General features: G+C 41.5%; 1 protein-coding gene and 1 long non-coding RNA gene across 6 annotated transcripts; both read right to left on the reverse strand.

Annotated features, from left to right (window-relative positions):
* Positions 1–2,745: 2,745 nt before the first annotated feature.
* LOC125587542 lies at positions 2,746–6,183 on the reverse strand. Of its 5 annotated transcripts, XR_007323818.1 has the most exons (6): positions 5,724–6,175; positions 5,515–5,617; positions 5,355–5,401; positions 4,322–5,062; positions 4,032–4,199; positions 2,747–3,955 (listed from the first exon to the last, which is right to left on the reverse strand). It is a non-coding gene; the product is annotated as an uncharacterized LOC125587542 (long non-coding RNA). The 5 variants fall into 5 exon arrangements; XR_007323820.1 differs by having other exon boundaries at positions 2,746–3,955; positions 4,322–5,428; positions 5,724–6,183; XR_007323819.1 differs by having other exon boundaries at positions 2,746–3,955; positions 4,322–5,401; positions 5,515–5,642; positions 5,724–6,182.
* Positions 6,184–13,863: 7,680 nt separating this feature from the next.
* LOC125587069 (RING-H2 finger protein ATL79-like) lies at positions 13,864–14,520 on the reverse strand. The gene has a single exon (XM_048757197.1). It carries the CDS (start codon positions 14,518–14,520, stop codon positions 13,864–13,866), a length of 657 nt encoding a protein of 218 aa, XP_048613154.1.
* Between the last annotated feature and the right edge of the window lie 14 nt (positions 14,521–14,534).

Below are 14,534 nucleotides of genomic sequence, written 5' to 3' on the forward strand. Positions count from 1 at the left end.
GAATCTTTCGACGTCCCGACGCAAGGAGGGCCAGAAATAAGATTCGGAGACAAGTTTGAGTGTCCTATCTCGTCCGATATGGCCCTCTTTATGCAACTCCACGATAATATGCAAGCGAAGGCTACACTCCGGGACACATAAGCGATTATCACGAAAAAGAAAACCATCAACCAGAGAGTACTCAGATCGTACGCCGTGCGTGAGGTCCATCCATATTGCAGAGAAGAAGGTATCCGTTGGATACAACTCAGCCAAGCACTCAAAACCGGTGACACTAACTCGCAGAGTGGAGACCAAAGCATAACGACGACTTAATGCATCTGCTACTTTATTGAGCTTGCCCGACTGATGCTTAATAACGAACGTAAATTGTTGCAAGTAAGCTGTCCAAGATGCATGACGAGATGAGATCTTATCCTGCGTTCCCAGATAGCGAAGAGCCACATGATCCGTAAACAAAACAAACTCTTTATGGGCTAAGTAATGACGCCAATGTTTGATAGCTTGAACAATCGCGTAAAACTCGACGTCATACGTACTATAACGAGCTCGTGCTCCTGCCATCTTTTCGCTGAAGTAAGCCACAGGACGGCCTTGTTGACTTAAGACCGCTCCAATGCCGAGTTTGCTCGCGTCACAATGCAACTCAAAAGGGATATCAAAGTCCGGCAATACCAATACAGGGGCCGTCGTTAGCCGCGTTTTAATAAGCTCAAACGCTTCAGATGCCTCTGGAGACCAAATGAAAGTCGGGGTCTTCATGCAGTCCGTAATCGGGGCCATGATGGCACTGAAGTTATGCACGAATCGTCGGTAAAATGATGCTAAGCCATGAAAACTCCGGACCTCTGTAACAGTTGTGGGCGTTGGCCATGAGGCGACAGCCGCGACTTTCTGTGGATCAACCCGGAGGCCTGCAGCCGAGATGACATACCCAAGGAATAGTACTTGCGATACACCAAACTCGCACTTATGCTGTGCTACGTATAGTTTCTCACGACGCAGGGCTACCAAAACGTCTCGTAGATGACTGAGATGGTCTTGCAACGTGGTACTAAAGATGAGAATGTCGTCGAAGTAGACAACGACGAACTTTCCAATAAATGGTCGAAGAGCCTGATTCATAACACGCATAAAGGTACTAGGGGCATTAGACAATCCAAAAGGCATGACTAACCATTCAAACAACCCTTCACGCGTCTTGAAAGCCGTCTTCCATTCATCCCCTGGTCTTATGCGAATTTGATGATAACCACTTTTAAGGTCCAATTTCGTAAAAATAGTCGCCTTGCCTATCTGATCTAAGAGATCGTCAAGTCTTGGAATTGGAAACCGGTAGCGGGTCGTGATTTTGTTTATTGCACGACTATCGACGCACATACGCCACGTTTTATCCTTCTTTGGTATAAGAAGGGCAGGAACCGCACAAGGACTAAGACTCTCACGTACGTACCCTTTCAGCAACAGACCTTCTACCTGTCGGCGTAGTTCCTCATGCTCCTCTGGGCTCATTCGGTAGTGAGCTCTATTTGGTAAGGCTGCACTGGGAACAAGATCAATGTGATGCTGAATGTCTCGTAGTGGTGGCAAGCCTGCCGGAAGTTCTTCCGGGAAAAGGTCCTTAAACTCCTCCATGATTGATGAGAAAGCCGTAGGAACGTCTTTGGGTTGTTCCGGACTATTGTCGGTTGCGACGAGCGCAAATATTGGACAAGGCTCACGAAGTTCTTCTTCAAACTGAGATTTGGAGATGATAAGAAGCCCTTGCTTCGTTGACTTTGGCGACGCTGTGCTGTGATTCGGCACGTCGGTTTCCGGAGATGGAAGCAAAGTTATTTTTCGTCCTTCGAACACAAATGAGTGTGTATTATGCTTGCCGTTATGAATCACCTCCCGGTCGTACTGCCATGGTCGGCCTAAGATGATATGAGAGACGTCCATCTTTGCAATATCGCAGTAAAGCGTGTCCTTGTAAAACGAACCGACAGAGAGTGAAAGAAGTGTTCGTTGAGAAACCTGAACCTCTGCACCCGTTTGCATCCACAAAAGACGATAAGGATGGGGATGGGTTTCAACTTTGAGGCCAAGTTTTCTGACAGCTTCTTCGGATACTACGTTTGAAGAACAGCCTGAGTCGATGACAAATCGACAGATCTTCCCTTTGACCGTACATGTGGAGTTAAACAACGACGTCCGTTGCCAAGCTTCTGTTGTCTTGGGAGCCAAACAATTTCTTCGCAGCATTAAAAATGTTCCTGTATCACCTGCGACTTGCTCTTCTTCGGTATCATCGAGCACTTCTTCCTCGGTGTCATAAATTGGTTCGCCCGTTACCTCTCTCTCATTGGCCAGTAGACCTCGCCGACCATTCCTAGGACAAGCGGTTTGTCTATGCCCGTTTTCTCCGCAAGTAAAACACCGTAAAGCGCTGGTGCGCGCAGGAGGACGAGCATCACTGGTTGCTGCGTTGGTCTCGGAAGGTCGATTATTTCCGCGGGTAATGTTAGAAGAATCTACACCCGAGGATGTTTTGCTGTCGTCGTTGGTCGTGCTGCCGCGCTGTCGCGAGTTTCCCGTCCAAGAGTTAGTCGAGAACTTTGTTTGCTGCTCAACCAAGACTGCTCGTTGTCTTGCTTCTGCCACGGAGGTGGGGTCGAATTGATGCAACATGTTTTGTAGTTGTGGTCGTAGACCTGCAATGAATCGTGCGACCAACTGATCTTCCGAGTCTTGAACGTCTACACGAGTTAGTAGTTGATAAAACTCATTCGCATAGTCATCTACCGAGCGGTTGCCTTGTCGAATATTATGAAACTTCTGAAACAGCAATCGCTCAAAATTATACGGGATAAATGTTTTGCGCAAATGTTTCTTAAGTTTATCCCAAGAGACGATTTTGTCTTTTCCGCGACGGTGACGCGAGATTTTTAGTTGATTCCACCAAGACGCAGCATGACTGCGGAATCGAGTTGTAGCGTAGGGAACTTGTTTGTGTGCTGGAATCTCTTTGAATTCAATGAACTCGTCGACCGCCACGAACCAGTCAAGAAGTTCTTCAGGTTGTGAACCACCATGGAACTCGGGAATGTCTACCTTGATACCGAAAATCCATCGTGTATCATCATCATTCCTGTTTCGTCGGCCGTTGTTGAAATTTTGGTGTTGATTGTTGTCGCCGAAGGGGTTCTCAACGTCGGAATCGTCGTTGATTTCTTCGAAAACAGGGTTATCGCGCCGTTGCTGACGATGCTGTTGAGCTGCTGGGGCGGCATTCGCGGGGTTGGCAGCCAACGCGGCTTGAACTCCGGCCTGGACGCCGGCTTGAATTGCTTCAGCCATCGTACGTCTCATATTGTCTTGAAAGTTCTCCTGAAAATCTTCCAAGAATTGTTGCATCTGTGTCCATTCGTTTGGACGAGGTGCCATTGAAACCTAAGATCGATAATCACGAGTAGAATCGCAATTAAAAGTCTCTGATACCAATTGACGGAGCGGAAGTACCGTCAAGTAACCGATAATGCGAAGATATCGTTGAATTCTGAGAATACCCGCTATCTAAGCCTTCTTAAAGCCGTTGAATTCTTAGAGAATGCCCGGAAGTAAGGATTCAAGAGTTTGTTAACACCAAAGCTCTAGTTTATTAATCAATAATTCAAAAGTTGTGTCTCTTACAAAACCAAGAGATCACATTATATAGGGACATAAATCCTAAAGTAAAAGAATAAAGGAAAACCTAAACGTAAACTTAAAAGGAAAACATAGATAATTTAGAAAAGGAAATAGAACACCAAAGCTCAATGTGTACGCTACATCAATCAGCTAGTCCACCTTCAACCGCTTCATCGCCAACATAGGTACCATGATCCACAAAGGTTATTTTAACTCAAGGAACGTTGCTCTTTTTGACTGCTCCAGCACCTTACATATCATCTCCCAGATTGTTATTCGTCCTACCCTGTCAAAGTGCATCCTAATCTGTAATTACCAACGTCATAAAGTTGCACTGGACTAAAGTTTGTACAGAACTTTACCAGAACCTCCAAATTAGACTGCGGTGGACGCTGATTGGTTCCTAAATGCGGGAAACAGTGAAGCTCTGATGCTTTGCAGTCAAGTTGAAGTGGAATAGGTTCAATTGGAAGGTTAAAGTACTCCCAACAATATCTTGTGAACACTGTGGAGTTTTGGGCACCGACGTCCTTGATTCACAAAAAAAAAAGAGTTGTCATTTCTCAAAAATAAGCAACTATAAAACTGTAAGTTGTAAACAAATATGTATCAGATACAACTGTAAACAAATATGTATCAGATACGGCTTCACCTGATCAGGTTTGTTCTTTGGTATAACATCGCTTCGTCAAAATCCTCTGAGAATTCAAAACAGTGAACAATTAAAAAAAGTAAAGTAAAACATGTTGGCAAGCCATTATACATACTAAGCTTCTTGAAAAGTTTCAGAATCAGACTCCAATAAAATTTTCTAATAGTTTAACCAGTAACAAAACAATGTTTTACTCAAACAGGGAGCAACATCTTATAAAGTTAAATTTCTCACATCCGCAACCATATCGTAACTTACTACCAAGTACCAAAGCAGCTAAAGTAAAAAAACAACACAATATGTGATTCTGCAACAAACAACACCAATTTTAGAGAAGCCATAAAGAGAACCAAAATATGGAGACCCCAAACATCAGTATCTGATATTGATCAAGAGAGACCGAGATTGACGTAGCAAGATATATAAAATACATGACAATAAGTCTGACATATAATACAAAGTTACAAAACTTCCTTTGTTTGGGAGCTGGAGACGTCAATGTCGATGTCTTCACCACTATCCTAATACTTAACTCGAAAAGTTTGTTCACTGGTTGATTTTTACTTCCATTACGGGGTGTCCCTGAGAAGGATCGGAAGCTGGTTCACCCGAAAGTAAAGACCACTCTTTAAAATAAGCATATTTCAACAATTAGATATATATCACAAAATAAGAATTGAGTATTATAAGAAAATGATAGAATAACAAAGCATTCTTCCCATTGTGTCTACATCCACAGTCCTACAACAGTTGCAAAGCAAATAAGTAACATTATCATACCCATAAACGCTCGTTAATCTTTTTCATCTCATAAAAGTAAAAAAATAAGATTATCATCTAGAAATGAATACTTCAAGGTTATTACCAAATTTTGAGGATAAAAAGGTTTAACAATAAAACAATTGCTGTACCAGAAAATCCATTAAGACCTCAATCGCCAATGTCTATAGACCCGATATCTCTCGGCCTATTATGTGACACTAATAAACTAATTTGAGAATACAATATGTTAAGTAGCTTCAAAAACAATTACCTTCTGAAGTGCAGACATGGACAGTAGCTGCTTCCTAGCTAACTCACCTGCTCGTTAAGAACCAACTTTCACTTCTTCAAAAACACGGGTTATCAATTTGAAATTAATCGAAATATAAAGCCGCGTCTTGAAGCTGAATTAAACTTATGAAGCAATTTACCTTGGCATCAAGAAGGAGCATATCGATGGCCATCAACTGACCTCCAGAGTCTGCTCTGAACTACAGCCTTGCAGCGGACGGCCTTCAAGTCAGAGAAATGAATCTGTGAATTTAACATTATGGGAAAGCTTGTGTGAGAGTTTCAGAGATATTCAAACGGCGAAAAGTAGAAGAACATGAGGACAATCGGAAAGTTTATATATACTTACTATGAATAAAGAGGTAAAGACCACCGAGATAAATCTGTAATGAAGAACGGACCGTGGGGGTTTTTGGGTTTTCATCAATAAATGACATAACTCTTGCGCGTTACTTGACAGTGGAAATGGAATCGAGATCTTTAGAGCATCAGCAACGTTAGAATTTCTGAAGCAGTAACTCCAGACAAATAATAATAATATAGTTTAATATTTTAATTAAAACATAAATAGAAAAAAGTTAAGTCAGTTGTGTGATGACACGTTACAGAGACGCTTCTCTAACCTAGGTAAACGTTTCTTTGTCAAGAATCGTCCCTCTCCATCTCTTCTATTTTTTTTTTCTCTTTCCTCTGTTATCTAATAAATCTATTAAATTAATGTTCAGAGACTCTTGTACATACCACCGCTAATGCTGCTCTTAGAGTTTCTTTTCTGAATCGACGGCTGAAGTAGCAAATAGAAGGACCGTACGATGATGGACTATAACCAACCAATCCAAAAAGAGCATCTTTTGTTGGAGCATAAGATACCAAGCCCAAAACATAAATCTGCAACACCCTTGGATTCCACTAAAAACAACTTCAAAGTTAAGGATGTGAAGACACGTGTCGCGAAATGCCTTACCCTCCGTGGTAACGTGGCAGCAGGAGAAGAAAGAATACACTACTTTATTATTATAGATAGATAATACCATAAACCCAATTTCTACGTAGCAAGTCCACTTTATATTTGATTTTATTAACACTAATTCAACATAGTAGATTTTATGTATATTTGGTATGTGAATTAATTAGTGATTCAATTCCCGTATATTTAGACTTGTCCATTACTCCAGTTATAGGTTTTAACAGAAACTGAAGTTCTAAATGAATTAGCAGCATTTAAAAAATTACCCCTTCTTAGAATATAGATAGGTTGTTAGACCTTAAAATAATTATTCAAAACCTACAGTTACAAAAAAAAAAATTTATTCAAAACCTATAATGGAACTTGGCACCATGGTACTTTTTGAGTATAAAAGAATGCTTATATACTTTATGGAGCTCAACGTTGTGTGTTAATCTCCATATTAGGTTATTTGATGAATTATGAATAGTTTTTTGATGTTCTATTTTTGACGAGGAGTTTCTCATGAGGAAGAACAACTTTTAAAGCTTTGATTTCTTCATAAAATGTTTCTTATGAGCAGGTCCGTCCCTGCAATAAGGCAACTAAATCATATGCTTTAGGCCACAAAATATAAACAAAACATTAATACCATTTGTCACTGAATAATAGTTAGGTCAAATGGTTTAAAAGTTTGATATGAGTTAGCATACCGTAGTTTGATTCTCTTTTTGTCCAACATAGTTTTAATTTTTACAATTCGTTAACTCTATACTTTTTTGTATTAGCTGACTGTTTTTATTGTTGGTATTTATATAAGAGACCACATAAATATTTTTTTGTGCTTTAGGCCACCCCAAATTATGGGACGGCACTGCTTATGAGATACATCGGAAGACGTTTCTCATGTGCACAATCTTCAAGTTAGATTATATCAACCGGACGTTATACTAATGTTTCTAGTAGGAAATTTTCTTTTTACATGTATAATTACTATTGTTAGGTGTGGTAAAATATTTATCAAAAACCATGTAATGTAGTAACGTTAATTCCTCGGTATGTCAACATATTTTATTATCTAGGAGGAATTACCCAATTATTAAAGATTTAAGGTTCATATAAAGTTATAGTAATATGTATAATAGGTGAGACCAATGACATTTTGTGTAATTATTCTAGTAATAGATGGCTATTTAATTTAAGGGTGTGAAAGTACATATAGAATTGACACCTCAGCAAAATAACATTTTTGTTAATAAAATACACATCTAAGGTTATTTTTTATAATTGCTTCTCCTGAGTCAGACTGCTAAAATTGTTGTTACCTTTTACCCCTCACGACAGGGTCTACGCATACGTAACCAAGTAGCCATTTTCCAAGCTCAGCTTATGAAGTGTCATAGGAGGCTAAGGTGTGGAAATATTATACTTTCTTCAGCCTTTCAACTATCTTGAAATCTTGTTTTAGTCATATTTGAATCTTCCTTTTCTTCTTATGGTGGTTGTTTTCAGTTGCTGGAAGAACATTGATAGTATAGAAAACACTGAACATCTTAATTTACTAGAAGAATCGCTGAGGAAATCTATTGTAAGAATCCAGATTCACAAGGTGTGTAAATTTATTTTCCTTTCAACTCAATCATATGAACATCAGTTACAAAAACGGTTTCCTTGACTTTGCAGGAACATTACGGAAAGAACCAGCTTTTACCAATCGAATGTACAACAACACATGTTAAAACCATTAGTTCTCTCTCCCCTCTCTCACTTTCTGTCTTCATAGGACAACTTCTTAACCAGGCCAAAGCCTTTAAACTGCAGTTTCACAGTGGAATACTAGTGTATCGCAAGCTACGTATAGCGCAAGTAATCTAATGATTCTGAGAATGCATGGATTAAATTTCTTCTTGAGATCGTTGAGAGTCGAAGCTCTATCCGAAAACAAGGTTTAGAGTTTTATAAAAGCTCTTTTTATTAAATCAAATAAGTCGTACCTTTTACAACACCTAAGGCATCGATATATATAGCAAAAGAAATAGCAAAAGCCCTAAAGAATAAGGATCATAAGGTTTCCTTATCTTTATTAACAAAGGAAACCGATAAAATTATGTAAACTAAAGGAAAAAGAAATAAAGTAAAAACCAAAGCCAAGAAGGAGGAGGATGACGCTACATCAGGTCTCCCGGGGTAAGAAAAGATTCGTCCTCGAATCTTCAGGAACATCATGTGGAACGTAGGGAACCAAATGCTTCACATTAAAAACATCTGAACATCGAACATTTGCAGGCAAAGCTAGACGGTAAGCGTTGGCATTGATTTTCTCCACAATTTCCAGAGGACCAATCTTGCGAGCTTTCAGTTTGTTGTATTCACTAGGAGGAAAACGCTCTTTAGTTAAGACAGCACACACCTTGTCTCCCACTTCGAACTGAACATCACGGTGATGCCTATCCGCGGCTTCCTTATACTGAGCTGACGTGAGGTGGAGGTTATCGTGTACTTGTTGATGGATATGAGAGACGCCAGCCACGAAATCAACGGCTTCACCATGATCACGAGTAGCATCTGGCACCACACCTAAGTCACTAGGACCACAAGGAACTATGCCATAGATGATGCGAAAGGGACTGAACTTGGTGCTCCTGTTGATGGCATGATTAAAGGCGAACTCAGCTTGACAAATAATTGTATCCCAAGCGCGAATGTTACTGCCTACCAAGCAACGAAGCATGTCGCCTAAAGAAAGATTAACAACTTCGGTTTGTCCATCTGACTGGGGATGATATGCCGAACTCATATCAAGACTTGTACGTAACAACTTCCAAAGAGTGCGCCAAAAGTGACTTAAGAAGCGTGAGTCTCGATCGGAAACAATCGACAAAGGGAGTCCATGGAGTCGATATACCTCGCGAAAAAAGAGTTGAGCAACTTGAACCGCATCTGTAGTCTTCTTGCAAGGAACAAAGTGAGCCATCTTTGAAAAGCGATCCACGATGACAAAGATTGAATCATGGTCCTGTTGTGTTCGAGGAAGCCCAAGAATGAAGTCCATGCTGATATCTGTCCATGGTTGCGTTGGGATTGGCAATGGCATGTACAACCCACCATTAGACGCATGACCTTTGGACGTTTGGCAGACCACACACCGTTCAATGAAGCGAGCAACATCTCGTCGGAGGGAAGGCCAGTAGTAGGAAGTGAGAACCATCTTGAGTGTACGATCACGGCCTATATGACCTTCAGTATGTAGTTCTTGAATGATGCGCAAATGTCAACTGCCCTCAGGTATACACAACTTATTATTGCGAAAGAGAAAGCCATCCTGGACTGCAAAATCTGTACGCGTATGAGAGTGTACTTCAAACCAGATTCGCCCGAAGTAAGGATCAGTAGCATATAAGTCGGCTATTTACGCGAGTCCAGGAACAGTCGTATAAAACGTTGCAAGGAGAGTATGGTGTCGACTTAAAGCATCAGCAACTTTGTTTGTTTTACCAGATTGATGCCGGATAACAAAAGTAAATTGCTGCAAATAGGCGATCCATGAAGCATGCCGGGAAGATATCTTAGACTGACTATCCAGATGTTTCAAGGCGTCATGGTCGGTGAAAAGTATAAACTCCTGGTGAAAGAGATAGTGCCGCCAATTTTGGATAGCTTGAACGATGGCATAGAATTCAACGTCATGGGTACTATAACGGGCACGAGAACCGACGATCTTCTCACTGTAGAAAGCTATGGGGCGACCTTGTTGGCTTAGGACTGCGCCAACGCCAGTCTTACATGCATCACAATGTAGCTTGAAGACTGTCGTAAAGTCGGGTAAGGCCAGAATAGGAGCCAACACGAGGTGGTCTTTGATTATTTGAAAAGCCTCTTCAGCCGCTGTCGTCCACGTGAAGGAAGTTCCCTTCATACAATCTGTAAGAGGAGCAGTCACGGCACTGAAATTTCACACGAAGCGACGGTAGAACGAAGCCAAACCATGAAAACTATGGACTTCTGTGATAGTCCGTGGAACCGGCCAAGACTTAATCGCTTCAAACTAGTTTGGATCGACCTCCAGTCCTTTCGCCTAGATTATGTAACCTAGAAACAGAACCTGAGACATCCCAAAAACGCACTTCTACAGGCTGCGAATATTTTGTGTTGTCGCAGAACTTGAAGAACATCGTGCAAGTGTTGTAGGTGACTGTCGAGACTAGAACTGAATACTAGGATATCATCGAAGTAGACTACGACGCATTTTACAATGAATGGACGAAGGGCCTGGTTCATAACGCTCATGAAAGTGCCAAGGGGCGTTAGAGAGGCCGAAAAGGCATGGCCAACCACTCAAACAGTCCTTCACGGGTTTTGAAAGTTGTTTTCCATTCATCACCTGGACGAATACGAATCTGATGGTAACCACTCTTAAGATCTAACTTCGAAAAGATAGATGCTTTGCCTATTTGATCAAGGAGGTCGTCGAGATGCGGGATGGGAAAACAGTAACGAATGGTTATTTTATTGATAGCTCTGCTGTCGACACACATACGTCAAGTACCATCTTTCTTTGGGATTAGCAAAGCGGTAACCGCTGCTGGGCTAAGACTTTCACGTACATGACCCCTTGCTAAGAGTTCTTCCACTTGCCTTCGTAGTTCATCATGCTCTTGTGTACTCATCCGATAATGAGGTTGGTTTGGAAGGGTGGAGTTAGGCAAGAGATCTATGTGATGTTGAATGTCTCTAAGAGGCGGTATACCGGTAGGGAGGTTCGGTGGGAAAACGTCCTCAAAAGAAGACAAAAGTGGGCCGAACTCTGGTGGAGTGTCCATCGGAGGTGAAGAAGAAACTGGTGCCGCGACCAATGCCCATACCTCTTCTGAGTTTCGAAGTTGAGCTTCGAAAGCTGCTTTCGGTGGGGAGAGAAGAGTGACTCCTGGTTTTGACGTTGATGATGCTGGTGTTGCAGGGGTCTCGTCTGCAGAAGATACCTCTGGAGATGGTAATAAGGTAATAGTAAGTCCCTTAAACTCGAAACTGTAGGTATTAGCCTTGCCGTGATGGGTTACATCCTTATCGTATTGCCAAGGGGGCCCAAGGAGAAGATGGCATGCATCCATAGGAACAACATCACAGCAAAAATAGTCTAAGTAGGATCCAATTGAGAATGAAACCATGACTTGATGAGAGACTGTGAGTTCAACGCCTTTGTTGAGCCAAGCAAGTTTATATGGTGAAGGATAAACAATGGAATTGAGATCCAGTTTCTTAACGGTTAGTGCCGAAATAACATTGGCACAACTGCTCGAATCCAAAATAAGCTTGAAAATCTTGCCATGAATGGTGCATGTGGATCGGAAAAAGGTTGTGCGGAGCCACGATTCTTGGTTAGAACGAGGGAGAAGGCAGTTGCGTCGAAATACTAGTGCGTGAGCACCTGTATCACCGGCAATCAACTCTGTCTCTGTCTCTTGGTCCGACCCGGAGGTGTCATATTGTGGTTCCTCCTCAAAATTAGCATCCTGGTTGAGTAAACCGCGACGGTTTTGATGAGGACATGATTTTATGTGTCCGTTTTCACCGCAAGAAAAGCATCAAAGAGCCCTTGTTCATCAAGGTCGATTTTGGGCGATGGAATCTGTTGCTGAAGCCGTTGCATTCCCAGTACGCGGAATAATAGCTTTATTGGTAGTTTCCGATGCGGTCGCTGTATTTGTCCCCGTGTTTTGAGAGGTGGAAGCTCGGGATCGTGCCGTAGAGGTTCCCCAAGAAGAGCGGTACTGAATTTCCATCGCGAGAGCGCGTTGGTGTGCTTCCGAAACCGTGAGAGGGTTAAACTGCTACAGTGCAGAATTTGATAGCGCAAACCGCCGATGAACCGTGAGACAAGTTGTTCCTCTGTTTCGACGAGGGTTGTTCGAGCAACCATATGAAAGAAGTCTGTTGCGTATTCGTTGACCGTACGAGTTCCTTGTCTGAGAGATTGTAGTTTTTTGTAGAGGTTTCGTTCGTAGTTGTATGGGAGAAATGCACGACGCATGTGTTTCTTGAGTCGTTCCCATGAATTGATACGAGGCTTACCCGATCGGCGTCGAGATTCTTTAATCTGTTGCCACCACGCCATTGCTCTGTTTTTGAAGCGTGATGCGATTAAAGGAACACATTGATCTCCCGGAATTCGTTTGAATTCTAAGATTTCTTCAATGGAGCTTACCCAATCTAAGAACTCCTCGGTGCTAAGGTTTCCCGAAAACTCAGGAATCTCAACCCGAAACCCGGAATCCCATCGTCCTTCTCCAGGCTGAATTTCTCGTCTATTGAGTTGATGCTCAGCTTGAGCGGCGACACGATCTTGGTGACGGACGTTTTGAGGATTAGTGAACAAGTTTTTTGCAAGATCATCATCAGAAGAGTCTTCCCCACGGGCGTGTTGATGAGCGAAACCTTGTTGTTGATGCTGAGCTGTGTGACCCGGATTGTTCTGTTGTCGTTGCATAGCGGTTGCGAGGGCTGTTTCGACGGCGTGAAGAAGAGTATCATGAAGTCTGGCGATAAAGTTCTCCAACGTATTGCGGAGTTCTTCTTGCTGTTTTTCAGGGGTTTGTTTTCGTGGAGGGCATGATGATGGATGAATTCGTTGAAGAGGTCATGTGGAAGGAACAAAGATCGAAAGTCTAGATTGAGAAATCAAAACCTAAAGTCTCTGATACCAACTAGTGTAGTGCAAGCTACGTATAAAGCAAGTAATCTATTGATTCTGAGAATGCATGGATTAAATGCCTTCTTGAGATCGTTGAGAGTCGAAGCTCTATCCGAGAACAAGGTTTAGAGTTTTATAAAAGCTTTTTTTATTAAATCAAATAAGTCGTGCCTTTTACAACACCAAAGGCATCGATATACATAGCAAAAGAATCAGCAAAAGCCCTAAAGAATAAGGATCATAAGGTGATGGGAGATAATAATACTATGCAAGAAGCTCACTCCATGTCTTGGCCTCCTGATAAAGATAACCAGCAAACAATACTACCTGGTGATTCCAGCTTTCTTCCCCATAGGTAAGAGTCCTAAGTCGCAGTATATAAATGTCTACCTGGTGATTCCAGCTTTCTACCTGGTGATTCCAGCTTTCTTCCCTATATGATCCACCAAAATTAATGTCTCTTTATCTTTGGTGATTGCAGCAACTGAACTAACTCAAGAGAGCGCTCATGTATGTAATCTATTCTAGGATGATGACTGGACTTATGTCTGAACAAGGACTAGTTTCAGACTTCCAGTCATTGCTATAATCTCCATATATATATATATATATATATATATAGAGAGAGAGAGAGAGAGAGTGTGTACATGTATAAGGTTTTAGTATGTATGAGAGATTGTGAAATATAGTTTATATGTTGATGTTGGCTAGGTGTTGCAAAACATGGTATATTGATACTATATAAAGAACATACTCAAAAGAACAAAACAAAAGGATCTCGGATGGAAAAAGATATTTAACAATGAGTTATTAATACAATAAGTAACCGAAGTTCAACCCTACAATCTTGACATACTATAGTTCATCTTGACATGGCAACTCGAGACGACACAAAGGACAAACATGACTGGTCTCAAACCACTTTACGATACACTCATCGTCAAACTCATGTCCACATGATAAAGTCACAACCATTCCTCCATTGCTAAACTCTTGCAAACAAATCCTGCACTCTTCCAAGCTCATCATCTTCTTCTTTTCCTTTTTAATCTTCTTGTTGTATATTTTCCTGGTTAGCGACTTGACAACGAGCTTGCTAGCTTGTCGAAACCGGATACTGATAGTTTCATCAAACGAGGCTTGAGCAGCTTCTTGAACCTCAGAGTCATCATCATCATCATCGAGATAATCAGGAATAAGATCCAACCGAACTTTCAAAGCACATCCAGGAGAGTACTCGATACTTGCAGGGCAAGTTACCTCATCAACATAAACAATTAGCTCCAGTATCGCATTATCGATAAAATCTTCGTTGATTCCGGCTTCCAGCAAGAAGTAGTTCAAGTCTTCTTTTGTTGTACACTCGTCGTTCTCTATGAAGTCTCTTGCAAGCGACAGAGCCGTGAACGTCGAGTTATCATCTTGGCCAAAGATCCTTGCCGTTACTCTGATTATGCCCACATCGTCTGGTTCAGGGTAGTTATCTATTTCGTGGGATAATCTGTGTTTCATGACTACTTACGAAA

Source organism: Brassica napus, chromosome C5 (assembly GCF_020379485.1).
Source record: "Brassica napus cultivar Da-Ae chromosome C5, Da-Ae, whole genome shotgun sequence".
Taxonomy (NCBI): domain Eukaryota; kingdom Viridiplantae; phylum Streptophyta; class Magnoliopsida; order Brassicales; family Brassicaceae; genus Brassica; species Brassica napus.

Coding starts and splice junctions, on each gene's coding strand:
- LOC125587069 (XM_048757197.1), bottom strand. CDS start 14,520: ATGAAACACAGATTATCCCACGAAATAGATAACTACCCTGAACCAGAC.